The 21,806-nt window shown below is 38.7% G+C and overlaps 2 protein-coding genes across 2 annotated transcripts in view; both read right to left on the bottom strand.

Annotated features, from left to right (window-relative positions):
- The window catches only part of LOC117289593 (beta-1,4-glucuronyltransferase 1-like), a 42,507-nt gene extending 29,519 nt beyond the window's left edge, over positions 1–12,988 (bottom strand). The window contains exons 1-2 of the mRNA XM_033770791.1: positions 12,652–12,988; positions 7,402–8,386 (exon numbers count right to left, since the gene is read on the bottom strand). Of these exons, the coding sequence (XP_033626682.1) occupies positions 7,402–8,373 (972 nt within the window). The 5' untranslated portion in view covers positions 8,374–8,386; positions 12,652–12,988. The remainder of the gene's footprint in view (positions 1–7,401; positions 8,387–12,651) is intronic.
- Positions 12,989–13,281: 293 nt separating this feature from the next.
- LOC117289584 (monocarboxylate transporter 13-like) lies at positions 13,282–21,438 on the bottom strand. Its single transcript, XM_033770781.1, has 4 exons — positions 21,129–21,438; positions 17,286–17,429; positions 16,019–16,858; positions 13,282–15,697 (listed from the first exon to the last, which is right to left on the bottom strand). The coding sequence occupies exons 1-4, from the start codon at positions 21,310–21,312 to the stop codon at positions 15,552–15,554; spliced, it is 1,314 nt and encodes a 437-aa protein (XP_033626672.1). The 5' UTR covers positions 21,313–21,438; the 3' UTR covers positions 13,282–15,551.
- Between the last annotated feature and the right edge of the window lie 368 nt (positions 21,439–21,806).

Raw genomic sequence — 21,806 nt, 5'->3', positions numbered from 1 at the left:
ATTATTAAGAAGTACAGCAGAAACAAGCAATAAAAAAGTGCTGTACAACAAGTTTTATGTCCGACTTCTCAACAAATTATCAATGAATGTAAAAATTTGTTATTGTTAATGAATGGATAATTCTCAATTTTCACAGTTCGGTTTGTATGAAATTGCAATTCAACTGCATTTGAAAAGGTTCGGTGAATCTATTATTTCTTTTACATCAAATCAAATCAACCATTCATTTGTCATGTAGTCCTTACTACAAATGCGTGTTCGACAATAGAAAACTTTTATTCAGGTTTGTCATGCATGATAACTCTTATTGCTTTTTAACTGCAAAAGTTTTCCACAAATCATGTCTAGATGCAGGGTTGTAAATGCTTTACAAACTATGATAAAGAATATTATACAACACACTATACACAGTGAAAGGTTATTTTCCTGGAAAAACCCCCATTCAATTTGGACTTATAAGTATGAACTTTGAATACCTCTTCGGAGGCAGTTGTACATTTGTATCTACGACCAAGGCTAACTAGGCAAATTTCTGCTGTGATAATCTTATTTTTTTTATATAAAATTTTATGACAGACACTGGCAATAATGTTACGTGTCAGGGTGCTAGTGCAGTACTTTTTTCTAATTTTAGTAATACTACTATTTTATAAAAAAAGCCGAGTTAGACTTCAGAAACCCTGTAAACTCATACCATGAAGTGGAATATTTAATAGACGTCATTTAATTCTTGCTCAACTGCCAGCACCTTTTTTTCAAATTTTAATATTACCATCATTTTTATTTAGCATGGTAGACAATAATAAAAATAGCCGTGTTAGTCTGACTGTCAAAACAAGGGAGATACTGGTAGCACTTCTGTAAAGATTTTAAAATAAATACACAACTACTGCATCTGGTGAAGTTGTTGCTACGAAAGCTTCAATATGTATTTTTATTTTTGGTAATTAGTTAGTCTTTAAAGTGCTTAGAAACATTATTATTAAACCCAAGTGCTTACAAACCATGTACTAAACCCTATATAAATGCATGCTATTATTATTATCATTACCACTACTTCCCTTGTTTGAATAGTATTGTTATTTGTTTATTTATTTATTTCTTAGAGTTGAAACCAACGGTTCTTTTCAGAAACACCCCAACTCATTTAGAGATTACCATTGAACGTTGTTACCGCAAATCTTTTTATAGTGCACATGTATTTCCACCATGCCAAGTTTCAAATCCAACTAATTTTGTCTTATGTATTTATTTATTTGTGAGGGGGGGGGGGAGGGAGAGAGAGAGTACAAAATATAATAGCAGAGATAAACACGAAAGGTTGATAGCCAATCATCCGTACTAGTCACTTGTATCGCACAACATTTCATAATGACATTACAGAGATTGGCTTGTGTACTCCGTACGTTGATTTGCCGCAGATACAGAAATTTCAATCCAATCACTAACGAGCCGAACATCTCTAATCAGAACATCTAATTCTTTAAGCGCCCCAGGGTTATTTTTTTTCTCGTTTTCTTCTTCATTCATTAGTTTTCCCGAGCGGGTTTATAAAAAGCAACTTGCAGATTTCCTTAATGAAATACCGCAGTTAAAAAATTTGCGAGACGCCATCACTGGTCCACGGAAATTGGAGACTTTCTCATGAATTGCAGATTGGGAATTGACCAAACTTTACCGCCATCGATTGGGGGAAGGGGGACGGCGATGTTTGTGTGCCGACTCTCCAGAGAGATTCTTGCTTCACGTCAGGTTTAATGCTCGCCACAACTCACAAATTAAATCTTAGACCCGAGTTTTTAGAAAGACACAACATTAGCCGGGTACACAGGTTTGACACCTGGGCAATGTGTGCAAGGTGTCTGAACAAAATCTATCCTACGCTGAGTGCATTATGTACATATTCTCGGGAAGAGATGTGTCACTGACATCAGAATAGGGTGGGGGGGGCTATCAATTAGATGCAAGACCAAATTTAAATTTCCAAGGTAATTTTTTATGTAAATCCCGCTTCTCTAACACTGCGTATGTAGTGAGATTACATCCTTATAACCCTTGATCCCTTGAGTGTTTTAATGGAATTCTTCTCCAGACATTCTAACAAAATCAAACTCCATATGGTAGCTCAAAACCTAAACTGTATTAGAATCTAATTATTATGGTTATGGTGGTCTGCATGATCTCCCGTAATGTGCAATCAATTAATAGACCAATAAGGAAAACTGACTGCGCAAATTTTAATTAATTTTGGGTTGAACAAAGAAAAAAGTCAATTGTTTTCTTCGTTCAACACAAAATTAATTAAATTTACCAAGTTAGGCTGTTTCCCTCATGGTTTATTCATAATAAAGAAATAAAAAAGCAGATCCCTCTGATGCTGTTTCCCTCCATTGCCTCCATGCCCCCTGGTCATTGCCTCCATGCCCCCTGGTCATTGCCTCCATGCCCCCTGGTCATTGCCTCCATGCCCCCTGGTCATTGCCTCCATGCCCCTTGAAAGGCTCTACAAGCATACAGGCCTGACCAATTACAGTCAGAAGCTTGTTGTATTGGTTAGAACAGTTTCAATGAGTTAAATAAGGGAATCAATGTGTGGTGAAGAGGTTTTCAACTAGTGGTTTAAACCCAACGAGGCCTGGCTCTTGATAATTTTACCGAGACGAAGTTGGTAAATGCAAAATTTATAATTGTTCAATGATATCTTTCAACACAACACCCCTCTCGCTATGAAACGGTTAGGCCCTCGGGTAAACAACTCCTTATAAAGGGAATGCTATGCGCGTCGTGCGTATTGCGCAATGTGGCACAACTGTTTCAGCCGTTGCTCTCGACCAATAGGAATATAAGCACAGGTGCAAGCTCGCGTGTCACGCCCATGTTTCAATACTTTTTACTGGTCATAAACAAAGGTTTATACACAGTTGCACCCACGTGACGCGCTCTCCACCAATAAGAATAGCAAAACTGTCTGAGGAATTTATGAATGCAGTTTTTATGTATGGGCTTGAATTTCTTGCAGGCTGTGGTGTATTAATGTACGGAGTACACATGTCCTGTAGGTGTTCAGAACAAGCCATCTGAACCCCTTGGTGAGAATTGTATCAACTTGTTAATCCTCTGGGCCCAATTTCATAAAGCACAATAACTTGCTACTCAAAGAAAAATCGTGCTTAGCAGAAATAGGTTTCCAGCCAAAATACCATTCAGTTTACATTGCAGCACCTGGTACACCACTCATACAAATGTATCTTGCTTAGCAAAGTTTACTTTTCTGCTTAATTTGGCTCGCATGAATTGCATTTAGTTTTTTTTTAACCAATTCACTGTAATGAGAGAAAACTTACAACTAGTCAGTGAATAAGCTCCAGAAATTTAAATTTAAAATAAGAAACATTTACTAGAGTGGAACTTCAACCTGCAATCTCCAGGTTAACGTGCATTCGCTCATGTACTAACTATCAATTCTAGTCTTTGTGGTTTATTCATAAATTTACTTACAATCAAGAGTTTGATTGAAACTTATGGAGACGTCATTTCTTATAAATGTTACATGTCACGAGCAATTCTGTTTACATTTGCTTGATGATTTTATTTCCGATCTTTTGAGTATGATTATGTGATTGAAGTCGGCCATGGATGACTGGTCTGGGCCGAGTTTGACAAGGCTTGAGTGATAACGAAAACTTGCATTTGATCGTGTGTGAATAGTACGCAGTGAAGCAATGATCATTAGATGTGTATTGTTTGAAAATGCTATGACCCTCCCCTGGGGCTGTGTATGTTGACATGTTAATCACAGAGCGTGACTGCTTGCCAAGAAAGTGTTACATCTGTCGCTTGCAATAAAATCTAGAGGAACTATTAAATGCACATTGTATCATGTTACAAACAAATTTTACAGAACATACACTTGAAATCTTAGGTCTACTCTTACACTGTACAGGCCTTGAAATAACCCACGGCACTTCAATTCACTTCAAAACCCACGGTACATTAATTGCCGTGGTGCCCTGCGCTTTTGCTGAGCAGGTGCCCTTTGCAAAGTTCCAATACATATTCAAATTATCCTCAAAAAGAAGTACGCCTTACAAGAGTAAATTACTTTCTCCTTTAAGAACGAGATTCGAGGCCTGGATGTACAAAAACACCGGACAGCGACAAACCTGTTAAAGTTCACTCTGGACATCACATCAGGGATGAATGTGTAACAACTAAATTCAAAATCCCACCATTGCTAACTTTGGGATAAAAACTTCCCCTTCCATGGCTTACCGAGTTTAGTGGTCTAGTTGTTTTAAGCCACCTGCTCTAGAATGCAAGGGTCCTTGGGTCAAATCCCACCTACAGTGTATTTCTCATATGATTTCATTTTACACCAATTTAAAAAAACAAAAAATCCTCCAAAAATTTCTTTGCACCGCCCCCCTCCCCCCGAGAACCCAATGGAGCAACATTTTGTGTCTTTGAACCCAAACCCAGAAAGTGTGAAAAGATCCAGGAAGAAGTTTAAAGAGTTTGTATTACATGTACATGCTTGTCTGGAAAAGTCATTGTGAAATTAAATGAGAAGAGTATCAGCTAATTACGCACGAGCAAGCTCCTTCCAATGACCCGTATTAATGAGACCCGCGCAAGTCCACGTGGGAGTCCCACCACAACAACAAAAAATAGGTCTCCTCCTGTGAAACTCATTTCCAAGAGTTAATCAGGTGGACGGAGGAGAGCTCAAGATTATCAGCTCTCATCCCGGCCGGCCGTCGAAGAAGGTGTGACTCACAAGATGTCGTCAGCCATCTCAAAGTGGCGGGGTGCATTTATCATTTATCAGATGTCTGCACTTTACAAACACACCTTGATATTGTTATTTGCTTTTAGAATGAAGTATGGTAAGTGGGTATAGTGTTGCTCGAACGTGTGAAGTTGCTATGTTTTGAAATATTGATGTTATAAGACGCGATTGGCAGCTTCAGGTCTTGGTTTCTAGATTGGATTATCATGAACACTACGCACTAGAGAATAATTTTGTTTTTGTACACTTTTTGTCTTTTTCATCACTGCAATAACCTTTCTTTCTAAAAGTTTGTATATCATATACTCAGCGCCTTGAGTACCGTGTTTGGTAGATACGTGCGCTATATAAGACTTCGATATTATTATTAAAATTATTAGGCTTTTGCCAATACACTGCTTGAATTTTGAGTAAAAAATCCACAAGATTGCGGGGCTTGTACTCTCAAAACTTTGATAGGACCAGAACATTTCTTACATGACCGGCATCAGAATGAACACAGTTTCCAATTTGAGCTGTTTTGTTGAACAAGAACAAGCAGTCGCACTAAGAGAATATTTATATCATTTTTCGGAACAGAATTGCAAGATTTGTGTGTTTATTAGTTTAAAAATGCAGAGAGGCGTAGGCATCTAGAACCTTGAGACAGACAGACTTGTATGGTTGTAACCTGTAAGATTCTAAAATCACTGGCCCAAGGCCGGTGGTGTTATTTCAAACTGCAATACATTGTTTCAAAATGAATACAGACTTTGAAAAAAAGTATGGTATGTTGTTTTTAAATACTTTTTAAATAGGCAAACCACATTGCAACTCAAGACTCTACACTGGTTACACTACATGTACATAGGTGCACACAACCTTACCGATTGGGTTTGTGGGGTCCTGCTATTGTTATTCTATTGTTCACTTTTCTAAAGAATTCATCTGTGGGGTCCAAGTTGAAAAAAATAAATGCCTTGTGCGGTCCATATTATTCCATTGAGTAAAACAATCCAAAAGGGCCCTTCCATTTAAGCCCATATTACACTACACACAATGTAAATGTATAGCGTACAAAATCTTTCTCTAAATAATGTTTTAGCATACACACCACAGACATATTGTACAGCACTTAATGAAAGTGTTGACCAGTGTCATCTAAACTAACAGCTGACCATCGTGTGATGCAGCAAAGCATTCAGCAAGTCTGAACAAGTTCTTATTTTGCATTTAGATTATAATTGCTTGGATAAACTAATAAATCCAGCGTATCAAACAGGCTGAGTTCAGTTCACTCTACTGTTTACTACAGATATCCAACTGATGTGAATATCAGCGCTAAAATTATCAAGTTCAGGAGTACTTTTTTTTATATAAACGTTATCCCAGTTCTCGTGAATCGTTTTCTTTGTGTGAAGGGGGTGCCCTTCGGCGAAGTACCACAATACAATGCACTCTCAAAGGCAAATTGATTTGGATTCCATCCTGGTGTTATGGTGACTCAATATGTGTGTGTTTTTCTTGTCACAATGCATTTCAGCGAAGATAATACATCTGAAGAAACACCGCAGACTGAGTCAAGAAAATGAAATCAAAGTATGACTACTACTGTATTGCCAACCAATCCTGACAGAGCGGTTGGTTTGATCCATGGAGGAAGCACTTGAACTACTGTGTCTAGCGTGATCCACAACCGGTTAACATTTCCCAACATTTTACGACAATTTAAGAATTTCTCAAATTGGAGCATTTCAAGGGCACCAAGGCATTGACCAGGGGGCATGGAGACAATCGCCTTTGTTGCCTCTGTGAAGTATCAGGCCTGCATAATGTGCTTAGCTTTCATGTATCAGGTACATGTACATTATCCTGCCATATGAGCAGGCATTGACATTTTTCCCTTCCAGGGGAGGGTGGGGTTAAGATCAGGGCAATGGAGGTCACACACCCTCCAAAAATATCCAGACCAAAACAAAGGAATAGCTGACAGACATATACCAAGAAATACTGATTCCAAATTACCCTTAACATGTACCACAACCCTAAATTTAAGAACCAAAATATTGCCATAAAAGACTAGCATTAAATCATTGCTACTTTTATTGCCTTATCAGGCAATTTAAAGATTATGAGCTCAAAGGATGACATCATCAAGCCCAGGAATATTTTATGAATTAAGGGGCCTTTCAGCAGCATGTTTATTTAAAAAAGTTGATATATTTTAATACCTGAAAATTAAAAATTTTAGTTTTTTTCTCAAATTGAATTACAGTATACTTAACAAAAGTCACAAAAAAAGTGGTAAAAATATCCAGCCATGCCAGCTGGCAAAATTGACAATTTTGTGTCTGATTAAACATAATGGGAAAATTCGAAGGAAACTGCTGGTGTCGGAAACCTTCGATCTAAAATAGCTAGTTTATTTGAGGCATTTACATCGTGTTATTATTTATAAAGTCAATCAATATTTAGGCCTAATTGAAATTTGGGGTGGATGAGTTTTCAAAAAAAATTCTTGACAACTGGATGGCCTCTAAAATGTAAAAATATGAACTTTATACCAAGTACATGTTAATCACATATTTTAAAATCGGTTCTTAGCATAGTTAAATGTCAAGTAGTATTCTTACCTTGGTATTCTCCCATCTATGGTAGTCAGTATGGTTCTGACAATACGAACAGTCCTCAATGTAAAATGGTCTGATATGTCCATAGTGGGACATATCATAAAGAAGTCTTTCCTTGTTGAGCGGCACATGCTGACCATCGCGCATCTCAAACGCTGGCACCACAAAGGCCGTCCTCTTGGAATACTCCGTTTCCTCTTGCAAGATGATGCTACTCCGAGAAAGATGCAGGAATTCAGTCCTCAAGTTCACACTCGGCACCATGTCAATGTCAACCACAAATATAAATCTGGATAGCGCGCCACTCCTGGCCACGTTGCGCAAGACGTTACTCGGGTACGGGACCTGATAGGCGTAGTTCTTCTGCTGGGGCGACTCCAAAGACTGATCTTTGATGTCATTTAAAATGGTGTCACACGACAGTTTAGTGAAAGACAGTGCTTTGGCACTGCTCAGAGTCTCCGTTATTTCAGTAATGGGTTGCACAAGATGAAACGTAACATTTTCCTTGACGGCCGGAAAACACTCGCGTAACGTAAATAAAACATTATTAAAAGTACTTGTATCTGGTCCAAAGGAGAAAACGGCAACCGAGAGAGGACCTTTCCATCGTACGACAAGATCTACAAGGTGATATAAATTGTTTACTGAACACTGAGTGATGAGGGTCACATCTGAGTTTGGGAGTTCCTGACTCTTGCTCTTTACGAGGGCAGCACTCTTCATGTAGGAATGATAGATTTTATAGGAACCTGTGGTGTCCAACTTGGCCTCGAGGTGCTGGGATCTAGTTCGGTCACGGCTGGAATGATTGTGTTTGCCGGGTAGGCTCCCGGAGCCTGCGGACCTGCGCCCATTGCTGATTGACGTGGCTTTATTCTCCAGCCAGGAGATCATGGACAAGTGCACCAACTGTAGGATGATGAGTACAGATACCAGACCTCCGATCATTACACGCACGATGGTCAATCGCATCTTGTCAACCAACCTTCAAATGAAACAATGAAAAAAGGTTATTTTTTTCAATAAATCTTGCACAAGCAAAGCAATCGACCCATGATGTGAAAATGTCACCACTTCATACGGTAGGAGTAAACTTGGTACAAATAGACACAAATACATAAACTTACTGTCTAAAAGTTGCCCTTAAGGGAAGGTGTACATTTCAAATTGGAACTCAGTTTACTCAAAAAAGTGAACGACTATAAAAACTTATTTGGTACAGTTGTAAGAAGAACAGCAGGCTGTTGTTAGATTTGAAGAAACAGCGCTGCCTTTCTGAAGCCAGAAATGAAAAAAGGGGTACTGAATGAAAATATATATTTTTTTTATATTATCTTTAATACCTAAAAATTATTAATTGTTTAAAATGGACAAGAAACCGTCACAACAAAATTAATTTCAACATTATTTTTTGTTCACCCTCCCACCACTAAACAGCCCTGTACTTGAGAAAAGTGGCTGTGCAACAAACGACTTATTTTCATAAAGCCTGTAACATAATGGAGTCACTGCACTATATATCATTAGCAATAAGCGCATGGATTTTTTTCTTTCTTGGTTGAATACCTACCATGTAGAAATTAAATATAAATACTCCAAATCATACAGAAACATCCAATAACAAATTTACAATGTACGTCACATAAAAAAAGTTCAAATCAAAAGTTGGGAAATGACAAAAAGTACTTTTGAACTTTGTATACCTGTAGGGGCAAAGCACTTTTATTAAAAAAAAAAAAAACTATTTATGAATTGAAAAAAGGTAGAAACATTATAAGCAGGCCTGGAATAACGTGGATGCTGCAGAGACCATGGCCTTTGTTGCCCTAGTCTTGGCTTTGGTGGTCCTTCAAAAAATTGCCCATCTACATCTTTCTAATGATGCCCTTTCCTTTACAAAATTTAAATGGCCTTTCTCTCTAAAAGATGAAGTTCCATGCATACGTGGAGGCATTATTGCCTGGAATAATATTGTGTGGACATTCAACCATGTAGCTACATGTATAATAGTGATAAATGTTCAGCTGTCAAAAGTTTTATACAAACAATTACCACCCAAGTTACTATCTGCTACATTAGCAAGGGTACAATTCACCAGAAATGCATATTTCTCCCCTTTCTCCAATAATCTTAGAACATCATACATGTATTTGATTTGTGAATCCAAGCACACCTAAGCTTAATTTCATTGAGCTGCTTTAAAGCAGAGAAATTAGTGTTTGTTAGTAACAAAATTGAGTTAGTGGCCAGGCCTTTCAACACTGTGGCAAAGTCTTTCTAACAAAGTTTTTTTTCGTTTTGTTTTTTTGTTAGCCTTCAAGAAAGTCTCTGCTATGGTCTAACTAATTTGTTTCCATTCCTGTAAGCAGTTTGCAATCAGCTCAGTCTATTACCTCAATTAAAGGCAATGGACACTATTGGTAATTACTCAAAATAAGTATCGGCACAACACCTTACTTGGTAACGAGTAATGGGGAGAGGTTGATAGTATAAAACATTGTGAGAAACAGCTCCCTCTGAAGTAATGTAGTTTTCGAGAAAGAAGTAATTTTCCACAAATTTGATTTTAAGACCTCAGATTGAGAATTTGAGGTCTCAAAATCAAGCATCTGATTGCACACCACTTTGTGTGACAATGGTGTTTTTTCTTTCATTATTATCTCACAACTTCAACGACCAACTGAGCTCAAATTTTCAGTGAGATAGTGTCCAGTGTTTAAAATACTTAGCAAAAGTAAGCATTGAAAAAACATTTTTGCTGGTAAACTTTTCTGGTAAGCAATAATGCTGCTGTGCTTAGCTCTTCTTTGTGTTTCAAAGCAGCTCTATGAAATCGATCCAGCAGTCTGAAAAGCATCATCCCTTTACAATTCAGTACATTATCAAACCTTTGACCAACTTTTAAAAATTCTACCTATGTGTTGGCAGACAAACGGCATGCATAATGAGACAAGCAAACAATCATACATTGCACAAGTAAGATGTGAGCCTTTCAATTAGGTAAGAAATTCCATGCACATTTCTCGATGAAAGAGCAAAGTAATCGGTAATACATCAAAAGACCAAAACGCAATCAATAACATCATTATAGGTAACGCCAAAACATTGCGTGATATAGAAACAACCCGTAGGGTGAAAAGCCCAAACCAAAATTGAATCAATTATTGATTTATTATCCGAAAGATCGGAATGTGAATACCGATCAATAGATTCTGGGGCACCAAGGCCATGACCAGAGCGACAGAGAGGCATGTGACCAAGCCATCTTGACCAGTGCTGCGCGCCCCCAAAATATGAATCTTCTAATTTTGTAATAGAGTTTTTGAATGAATTTTAAATTCCTAATAAACCATTCTCTCAAACCACTCGCCCCGTACAAGATACATTGCTCATGATTGAATGGGCACTTCCTGCAGCGCCTGTAACAAGTGTGCTTTTTTTTGTACCAATAATGTATCAGTGGCCAACCTGACCCCTGACCTACCATTGCACAGCGATGAAAGTAAGCCGGGCACCCGTCTATTCCAAGCATCCAATGAAGGATTTTTCAATGAAAGGTTGTCATGTGGTGTCTTGCCTTGCTTTCCACGTCTGGGACCCCGCATCAAATCCTACTGGGGGGGGGGGGGGGACTATGAGGATTGGGTTTTCAGTCCCTACCTGACTGCGTTGGTTTTCCCCTGCGATAATTCTCTGGGGTTATCCCCCACATCTAAAACTTAATTCCCTTCATTGCCTTCTCCAGATGCTGAACAGGCTTTGACAAGAATTGTAGAAGACGATCCTAACAATAACAGACATGGCTTCTTTTGTGGTGGACTTACACATCGTCAATTTGGAGAAGAAACAAATTTATCACAAGTAGGCCTACAATCTTTGCCTAATGTTGCATCTTTGATAGGCCCTATTAATAATTTCAACCTATTGTTTCCATGGTGTTTTTTTTGTCATTTGGGGGCATTTTGAGGCTAGGTGTTTTGAAAATCGTAGCAAATCAGCAATCACACAGGGTCTCACATGGCTTCACTGATGAGTGCACTAGTACTGTATGACCACAGTTGTAAAAAAAAAAAAAACACACACAAAAACGGAGTTACAGGTTGCCCTAAAGGTTGCACCAGTTTTTGGATCTAGTGTGAATACCTAACCTAGTCGTTGAGTAGTTGCAATTGCATGCTCATAAAAATTACACACTAAATAGTAAATGGGAATTAAAGGGCCAGTTAAAAGCGTTAGATTCGTAGCCCTGTAATAAATTACCTAGCCTTCTACTTAAAATTGAACCTTTATCACAGAGGCTACGATAGTATGACCCAGCCGGTTTCAAACAGCTACGTTGTATTTTAAGACCTGAACTTTTATATCCCATGTTCCACTGACTGGCCTCCTATCGGCCAGGGCTGGGTCTTAATATTAGGGAAAAGTTTCCGTATGGCGCCACCACTTTTTCATTCGAAATGAAATAATATAGTATCTAATTTACCTCAACGAGATATCCCTTTTTTGTAAAAATGAGTGAAAAAGTGGTGGCGCCATACGGAAAGTTATCCCTTATTAGTAGTCCTAGGACTATTGAGGTTCATTCCGCTATCCATTCATTCCGTCTCTACGGATGATGAAAGAAACCTCATAGTTCCCGTAGGTTCTTGTCTTGTTTTAGTTTTCTTTTGATTTCCTTATTTGAAAATCATTGCAAATCAGCAACCCTTACCAATATTCTGCCTTTTCATTGGTTTAGAGCGCGTCACATGATACGTCTTAGTTTTACTAGATGACGGCCATGTGATAGTGCATCGGTTTGCCGCACGCTAATCCAAAGACTATCACACAGCGTGCAGTACCCAGACGTCCGTTGCATGTACGAGGATGATAAATTAATAGTCTGTAACCATTAATTTTGGATTACATGACACTACATCGGTAGGTCGGTAGTAGGTCGGTAGTACAGTATTTAGAAATGTTTGGGGTGTTCAATAAAACAAGTATTGACGGTTTTTACTCGTGCAATGGTTAAAACTATGACTCCCTCGGTGATCCCCGTAGGATTCTATTTTCCTTCGGCTTTGCCTCGGGAAAATAGAACGCCCCGGGGATCACCTCGGGAGTCATAGTTTTAACCATACAATCGAAGCAGTAGAAAGTAGAAATTAAACACATGCATGTAATGCATACAATAAAATAGTACAACAAAGAACAAGTTCAAGTACTGGATTAAAATTGGATTTAATTGTTAAATATTATTTTGCTCACCACCACAGCAGGCATGAAGACAGAAGAAGAGTTTTGCATTGCAGCAAGCAGGTTTTAATAGATAATAGCAGTCTCCTAGCTAAAATTCAGGATAGAGGAAGAATCATCCCCTTGTCCATTGCACGATAATTAAGTACCGTTGTTTCACTGCGAACACACTGTTTACATTCGACGTTCTGCCCCTAGCCCTCTCGATCGCTTGCACTTAGCAGAGGTGCATGCCGTCTGGAGCTCAGATAGACGGGCTGCTGCTTTGCTGGTGACTGTGTGGTAGTGTGTGCATGTTGTATGTTGTTGCATGTGATTGTTGGATGGCCAAGCAAGTGACCCGATCAACATGGCCACTTATACACACATGGTGGCGCTCTTTAATTTTACCGTTATCACAGCGAAGAAGAGACATCATCACAACACCCCTACAGACATTGCAATTATTTTTCAATTAATTTTATTAATTTCTTTTAAAAAAGTTTTTTTTTTTTTTTTTAATATGGGTACTATGTTAACACGTCAACCATTTGTGACCTTTGGGTGAATAGAAGTAGATAGTGGACGTTTGTTGTGCGATCACTAGGGTTTGTTTTCCCCCCTTTTTGTCTTCGACCCCCACCCCGCCCCGTCTCTCTCCTTGACTATCTTTGTGTTTTTTTTTAATTAAAACCCTTTAAGACATTTTGACAAATCTTTTGACAGATGAGTTTAAACAATTAAAAGCGTGTTCAATTTTACCTCAATCGTTTATAATTCATGATTAAAAGTTGTCGACAAATTAAATGGCACAATATCTTTACCATTATATTTGTCTGAAATTACTATTGTGGTGAGGGTCAGACGGATTAACGTTAATCTTTGTCACTCCTAGGGGTGCAACCCCACTAAAACAACCCCTATAGGATGTATTGCAAAAAGGAAAATATTCAAAAATACATGAACAACTTAGAAGTTCAGGTCAGACTCCGACCGACCACGTGCAGCAATCTTGTCGTAAAAAATTGCCAACTTTGAGATAAAAATACATTTGAAAACTGTTTTTTTTTTTATAAAATCTATGCGTCTTGCTTACTAAATTGAATGATCTTTGTAACCTTATTCATTGAAGCGTCTTATTTTGACCAGTGAATGCCAATGCAATTTATCACTTCTTCTTTGACTGTTGAATGATGCAGTGGAGGCCACTACACCTCAAATCTTTATGAGGGAAACATTCTTTCTTTGATGTTCTGACACACCAAATTTTTGTTCTGACTGCTCAACCTCAGTGTTCTGTATTTATGGACGCCCTCATACCGCACTAATACTATTCAATTTTTTCAAGAAATACCCGGAAATTAATTGTCTTTTCCGACCCAACCCCCATGCAAAGACATCCGTTCTCTGAGGTCACATGCAAACGGATTATTTTAACCGTCGCCTAACGACTTTTCACAACGAAAGAGATCATTCTCTATCAATTTGGTCGATATAAAACAACCTGGTTAGTTTTTAGGCACTTTGATAAGTTGACTGATTTCCATCAGGCTGGTATTAATGAAAGAGAAAGTCCTTTTTCTACGATGAAAGTCTATAGAGCTATGTGAAAGTACATAAGCATTACAGAGACCTTCGCACCCGCACGAATAATCAGAGCCATTTTTATCAAATTTTGCGTTTTAGTCCGTGGCTGGTAAACAGCGTGTGTATTGGGAATAACCAATCTTTAGTTTGTGATGCTTTTGTCTAAAAAAAAAAAAAACGAAGACCCAATGATATTTAATAAAATAGGTATAAGGTCCGATGAGAGCAAGCAGATTGTTGGTGTCACAAAGCGGCAAGTTATAGTTGGTTTCAAGTTTGTGATCGTGGCTTTTCGTCTACCCGACACGGCTGTTCAGATTGCTTAACCGATGGCCTAGCACCACAGACAGGTTATTTATGTCTGTGCCAAGCACAGACACATTATTGCCCCAAATAGCGCCCTCTTGCAGATTGACCTCCGTCATTGGCCTACCGTCTCACAGACTTTGAACCATTGTCAATGGTTTGTATTGTATTGTATTATATTGTATTGTGCACACCCGCCCCGAAGGCGGATTATTTCACAGGTAAAGTCTACAAGTAAAATCGTACGGCGTCCTGTGCGAAATGCAGAACAGAACAGTTACATTAAATGTTTTGTTCCAGCAGTGTTGTTGTGTATAACTGTGGGTTAATAGGCCTAGTTAAGCTATAATGCAATTTTCAAATGGGATGGTGCAACCAATCTATTGCAGTAGGGAAATCTCTCTCTGAGAATTTTCTTAGCTGTTTTACGAAATGCCTTGTTGAAGAGACAGTAAATGATTACATTGCAAAAGCTATTGCCAGCTAGCAGCCAGTTGGCAAGAAATTGCATTCTCCTAGAATCTTCTAATCAACAAACACTGACTCCTCCTAACGTGACACGGAACGCTAGTCGTACACGTGCATTGTAGGAGCATAGTAGGAGTGACCTATTAGCGACCGTTATTTTCAGGGCGGGCACAGTCGATTGCCACGGGGCGTAGTTAACTATGACGTCATCTTGACAGAAAGAGAAGCCAGGCTTTTTCAATTACTCAATTTTTAAACAATCAGATTAGAGGATTCTATATAAAAAATATGAGGTATATAATAACATGGAGGTAGAAATGACATTAATAAGAAGTACAGATATTAACACATGTTGGGGTGTCAGCCCAAGAATCGCAAATTTGAAGTGAGTACTATCGTAACATTGATGACATGTGTTCGAAGCTCCTACGAAACATTCGCTGCGAGGGCACTATGGCATGTGCGTCAACAAAATTCGCTTTTCATTCGCAGAAATGAACCAGGCTTCAAACTGCGACTCAAATAGACGACTGTTTTAAACTCTATGAGACTGTCATTAGAGCTAGAAGTGTTCATGGCACGTTTCCGGTTCTCTTGGGAGATGTCCCCCACCTGAGTAGCATCCATTCCACAGCAAGGGCTAGTATCGTTAGAGACCAGATAAACCCCATCAAGATGAAAGCCAAGTCGTAGCTCCCTGTCACATCGTAGATCCAACCTGAAACAAAGATCACACGTATCATGTATCATTTACACTGTAAAAACTGGTGTGTCAAAACTTGACACCACGGATGTTGTAAATAATATCAAAACATAATCAAATTTACACCATTAGGAGAAAAATAACCACCAGCAAAAGGTTAAGTTTTTGTTTTCGTTTTAAACAGCAATAGGCCTAATCTGTCAAAATTCATCCAGAGACAGCTTTACTCAATCAAATTAACACAAACAAATTAAACAAAATAACAAATTTGCGAATTAAAATTAATCAGAAATTGTAACTTTAAACCACCGGGCTGGGTTTACATTACATACTCACCGGGGAAGAATCCAAGACCAAAAGTGGCAAATCCTCCCATGACTCCCATCCAGCTGAACGCATTCACCAGTTGGTCTGCACCAAGTAAATCCTTCGTGTATAGATCAATTAGCGATCCCAGAGCACCCGATGTCCCCATGAAGACTACAGCATTAATGAGCATCAACCAAAAGGTGTTCATCCAGGGATCCGCGAATAGACACAGCATTGCAACAGTCGTCATCAATACAATCATGGGTCTTAATTTTATCCAACCCCAGTCTACGATTGGACCATGAAGGACTTTGACCAATAGATTACCCACTCCAGCAACCGAGGTGAAGAGCACAGCGTCTGCAAGAGAGAATCCATTCGCCTCGGCGTGCGCTACGAAGTAAATAACCCATAAGTCGTTCACCAAACGATTAGAGATATACGGAATGGTTCCGATCCAAAATGGAACTGTCCGCAGAATGTCCAGTCCGAAGTTTCCGAGACTGCAACTGTTTCCGAAATCAAAGCAAGTCCTGGTATCACTTTTTGCCTCTTCGTCTCCTAGAGGTCTGGTATCACTTTCAGCATCTACGTCTCTTAGTGGAGAATATGATTCACCCCCGTTGTTCCTCTCGTGGTTGTGGATAAGAGCACCACACACGACAAGGTGCAAGAAGATGGCACCAAATAATAGCATTGAGCCACTCCAGCCGTATGTATTTAGAAACAGCTGAGTGAGTGGCGGGAACACAATGAGAGCCAATGGGTGTCCAGTGTGACCGATACCATTGGCTGTGGCATACTGAGTAGTAAAACAACGTCCAACCATCGCTCTGGTTAGAATGTTTGCAAAACTTATACCAGGTGCTGTATACAGAAAGGGACACAAACAAATTACTTCTACCAATAGAAAAACATTTCTTCGTACATCACCAAGTTAATCCGTATCATCATTATACTGCTTAAAAGCAGCTTCCACTATCACTATCAGAGTCCAGCGTTCCACGGAAGACGATCAGAGCATGATCGAAACGTTGAGTTGAAACCTACGGTTCTTTTCAGAACCACCCAACTCAATTAGAGATTATCATTACATTGTGTTTAATACCGCAAACCTTTTTAAAAATACACCAGTTTGACTAAACATGCAACTTTCAAAAAGCAGAATTTATTTTCACAAAGTCTTCATATTATGTCATACATCGTTTTCAGTCCCGAACGAGGAAATCTATCAATGTTATTCAGAAATTTAAACAATTTACGTCGAAATGAAACAAAAGAGAAACATGTATACCTGACAACACAACAAGAGTTACGGCAAGCTGAACAATACTAGTTGACATGGAAGACACGATGAGTGATGTACCGATCATCAGACCACTTTTCATTATCACAGCGCGGGTCCCAAATCGAGCTTCAAGCGGTCCAGAAAATGGTCCTGTAAATAACAACATAAATAAAGATAATCATGCTTACTGAAGTAATAAATAACAACAAAATAAAGATAATCATGCTTACTGAAGTAATAAATAACAAAAAAATAAAGTTAATCATGCTTACTGAAGTAATAAATAACAACAAAATAAAGATAATCATGCTTACTGAAGTGGCCCCATTTGAAACGCCTAGATTTGTTAGACATCCCATTATGGGAACTTGAATGATAGTGTAGGACAAAATTCTTACTTTTTATAAGTAGCCAGAAGCTGTCTTATTCTGGAGTTTTCTTCAGAATGTTGTTACAAAACCTTTGGTAACTTCCATATGTCTAAATAAATTGTACTTTCCCCATAATGTTTGTATAATTTGTAGGCCATAATACAGCCAATAAACTTTGTTTCACTAAAGTGAAGTAGAAGCAGAAACGCGCACACGTTAAACTCAATTGGGACCAACCCGGAAGGTTGACTATGCCCGAGACTTGCACTTTTTAGGCGCTCGGCTTTCAGCTGAAGACGTATTTTTTTTTTTTTTTTTTTTGAGGTTTTCGAGACATTCACTATTTCTCGTCCTCCCCAACGCTTCGTAAACCAAAAACCAAACTGAATTCAGCCTTGAAACTCGAGTATTTGAACATCAGCGTGAGACGGCCCCTGAACAAAGACGGCATGATGAGGTCATTGGCACATAAAATCAACGTTTCTTGTTTGAACAAAATCACACCACCTCTTGTTTTTGTACAATACCGGAAAGGTTTCGAAAACAACAACAAACAAATACACATTCCGGTTGTACTGACATAAAGTTGTCAACAAACGGGACAAAAACCTATTTAAAAAAACGAGTATATAGGCCTACAGTTTTTGATCACAGCTTATTTGTATGAATCGTAGGCCCGTCATAGACTCTTCGAATGGACTATGTAAATTGCATTTCGTGGGAGCGAACTTATTACCAGGGAAAATCGCGCCTTTTTTGATGGAAGGGCTGATGGTGGATACTCGTTTTTGTATCAGTGCACAAAGATCTACTTCTTTATGTTTTAAAGGAACACGTTGCCTTGGATCGGTCGAGTTGGTCTTTGAAAAGCGTTTGCAACCGTTTGTTATGAAATGCATATGATTAGGATTAGAGAGATATTTTAAAAGTAGAATACAATGATCCACACAAGTATCACTCGAAATTACGTGGTTTTCCTTTTACCACGTCGACTAACACGGTCGGCCATTTATGGGAGTCTGGCCGACCGTGTTAGTTCGCAAAGTAAAAGGAAAACCATGCAATTTAGAGGCACATTTTGTGTGGATCATTGTATTCTACTTTTAAAATATCTATCTAACCATCTGCATTTTATAACAAACGGTTTCAAACACCTTTCAAAGACCAACTCGACCGATCCAAGGCAACGTGTTCCTTTAACGGTTCATTAGGCACGGGCTGAAGTTTTACATAATCGGTACCAACTCGAGGAACTAATTCTAACAATCATTGTTCATCTTTCTTGTTGAAAATAATCCAAACTGCGACAGCCTGTAAATAAAAATTAGATTAGACCAGTTTTCGAAAGATTTTCAGCGTAAAACTTGAATAATCTCTTGCCGTTAGAAACATTTCGTTGGATCGGACGGCTATGACAAGATTTTAAAACCGATTGTTATAAAATGCATTAGAAAGATGTTTTAAAAGTAGAACATTACTGATCCACACAAACATGCTTCGAAATTGCGTGGTTTTCCTTTTACTTTGCGAACTAAACTTGACTATACACAAAATGGCGTGCTGTGTCAATTCACTACGTGTAAGGAAAACCATGCAATTTCGAGGCATACTTGTGTGTAAACTCTGGTCAACTCGCCCGACCCAAGGCAACGTGTCCCTTTCAGCCAGCGGATGTTAAGATAGTATTGTTCACGGAAAGTGCATAATAGTCAAACAACCGTTGTATTGGTCACTTGGTCGCCTTTCAACAATTTTTTCTCTTTATGTAGAAGGTCTTTTTTAAATATTGCAGTACCTGCTTTAAGCCGTACTTTGTTATGCGAGGTCAGCGGCGTAACCAGAAGTGGATATGTAATTAATGTATATAATAGAAAAAATATGCATACTGCTAATACATTACCAACCAAAGGGACCTTTAGAATACGTAGTAATGGTATAAATGCTAGGGATGAAACGGCAGACCACTAATTTACTAACTAAATCGCAAAAACATTTTCACAAGACGAAAGAAGAATGAGGGGGACAATTGTGCATTTGACAGCACAGAAGTGGATCAACCACAGGACTAAAGAAATATCCAATTATATTTGGGTATTTCAAAGTCACAACTCCAGGGTTTATGGCCGATCAAGGCAAGGGGTGAGAAAAAAAAAACCACCAGCCAGATAGTTCCCCACTGGGAACGAGGCTGGTTTGCGTACATGTTGACTCCCAAAATGGCGGACGGGACTGGAGGCTAATTTGCATTGATGGCAATCTCCTTATTCATGATGAATTGGACAGAGTTCAAAGATAACAAAATAGTGCAGCTTTGATAAAACTGACTTCAGCATGTGAACAGACACAAGTGGCTGATCTGGCTCGGTCTTTTCCCACAAATGATTTTAATGGTTTCAGTTGAGGAAGTACGGAAATTGTTTTACAAATTAAACGTTCTCATAAAGCAAAAGGACCGGATGGCGTGAGTTGTGAAGTTTTGAAGCTATGTGCTAATCAGTTAGTTTTCCCTTTACATAAGCTTTTCCAGGCGTCTATCACTGTACATGTACTGGGAACTTGTTTCCACCCTGTGGAAATGTTCAACCATTGTTCCTATTTCTAAAAAGCGACCCGCACCAGAGAGATGAACGATCTTCGATCGTGGCTTTAACCTCTGACCAGTGAAATAATGATTAAGAAAGGGTAACCATGAATAGGCTCATGCCATCTTTAGACCAGATGCAATTTGATGTGCATTATTTTTAATCCATTCCGGAAACATGATTATTTTTATACCTGATATTCTTAATTAATATTTTAATCTGTCTGTTTATTGAAATACAATTTTTAGTTTTTTTGTCTGTACTGTTTGAATCAAGGCCAGTTTTAGTTTCCCCAGTGAAGGATAATAAAAGTTCTCATCTTATCTTAAAGACAGTGGACACTATTGGTAATTGTCAAAGACTAGCCTTCACAGTTGGTGTACCTCAACATATGCATAAAATAACAAACCTGTGAAAATTTGAGCTCAATCGGTCATCGAACTTGCGAGATAATAATAAAAGAAAAAAAACACCCTTGTCACACGAAGTTGTGTGCGTTTAGATGGTTGATTTCGAGACCTCAAGTTCCAAATCTGATGTCTTGAAATCAAACCCGTGGAAAATTACTTCTTTCTCGAAAACTATGGCACTTCAGAGGGAGCCGTTTCTCACAATGTTTTATACTATCAACCTCTCCCCATTACTCGTCACCAAGTAAGGTTTTATGGTATAATTATTTTGAGTAATTACCAATAGTGTCCACTGCCTTTAATACAAGGTTCCTAAGCAACTTTGAGGAAAGTTTCCGTATCCTGCCACCACATTTGAAATAAATTAGTGTCTCCATAAATCAATCAATATCCAAATTAAGAGTTCCTCCTATTTGTAAAAACAAAAAAATCGGTAGAAAAATGGTGGCAAGATACGGAATGTGGTGCCAACTTCATTTGACCTACCTGCAAAGTCGACGGCTCCGTTAATCATAGCGATAATCCAGCCAACCAGCCATGTTTTAGAATCGAATTGTTCCTTCAAGACTGGTAGCATTACTCCTAAACCCTTGATGAGGCCAGTCCATACAAACCAAGTAACGGAAACACAAAACACGGCTTTCCAGCCACCATTTCGCCACTCTGACATGTCAGCTGTTTGCTTTCCGCCTACACCGATCCGTTATGTTATGGCTGCTTTTGGATCACCATCCGCAGAAAAAAGTTAATGCCCAGACGTGCTCGCCCCGTCGTAAGTAGAGTCTTTCTCGAAATCAACACAACAGCCATGTTACCCTCCACGCATAGATTTTCATGTGAATAGTAGCTGTGTATGGTTCATGGTTCGCTGAATAATGTGGAAATAACAAACTTTTATCATTTTGAACTGAATGCTTGATTTATTATCTAGAGGTAAATGCTTGAGGCCAGTAAGAGTATTGTGCACGTACACCATGTAGTTTTTGTTGGAAACCGTTCGCTAACAGCCATTTATGTTACCCTTTGAAATAAAATCAGAAAATTTATAAGTTTGCTTGTTGCATAAAATTAAATTGAAGATGATGCCTGAATTGATTTGTACGATCAGAGTTGGACTCTAGACTGACGTGTTGGACTCCTTGAACACTCCACGTGGTTCAATAG

Source organism: Asterias rubens, chromosome 1, assembly GCF_902459465.1.
Source record: "Asterias rubens chromosome 1, eAstRub1.3, whole genome shotgun sequence".
NCBI lineage: Eukaryota > Metazoa > Echinodermata > Asteroidea > Forcipulatida > Asteriidae > Asterias > Asterias rubens.
Note: the sequence above shows the minus strand (reverse complement) of the source record. Positions and strands in the feature narration are given on the sequence as shown.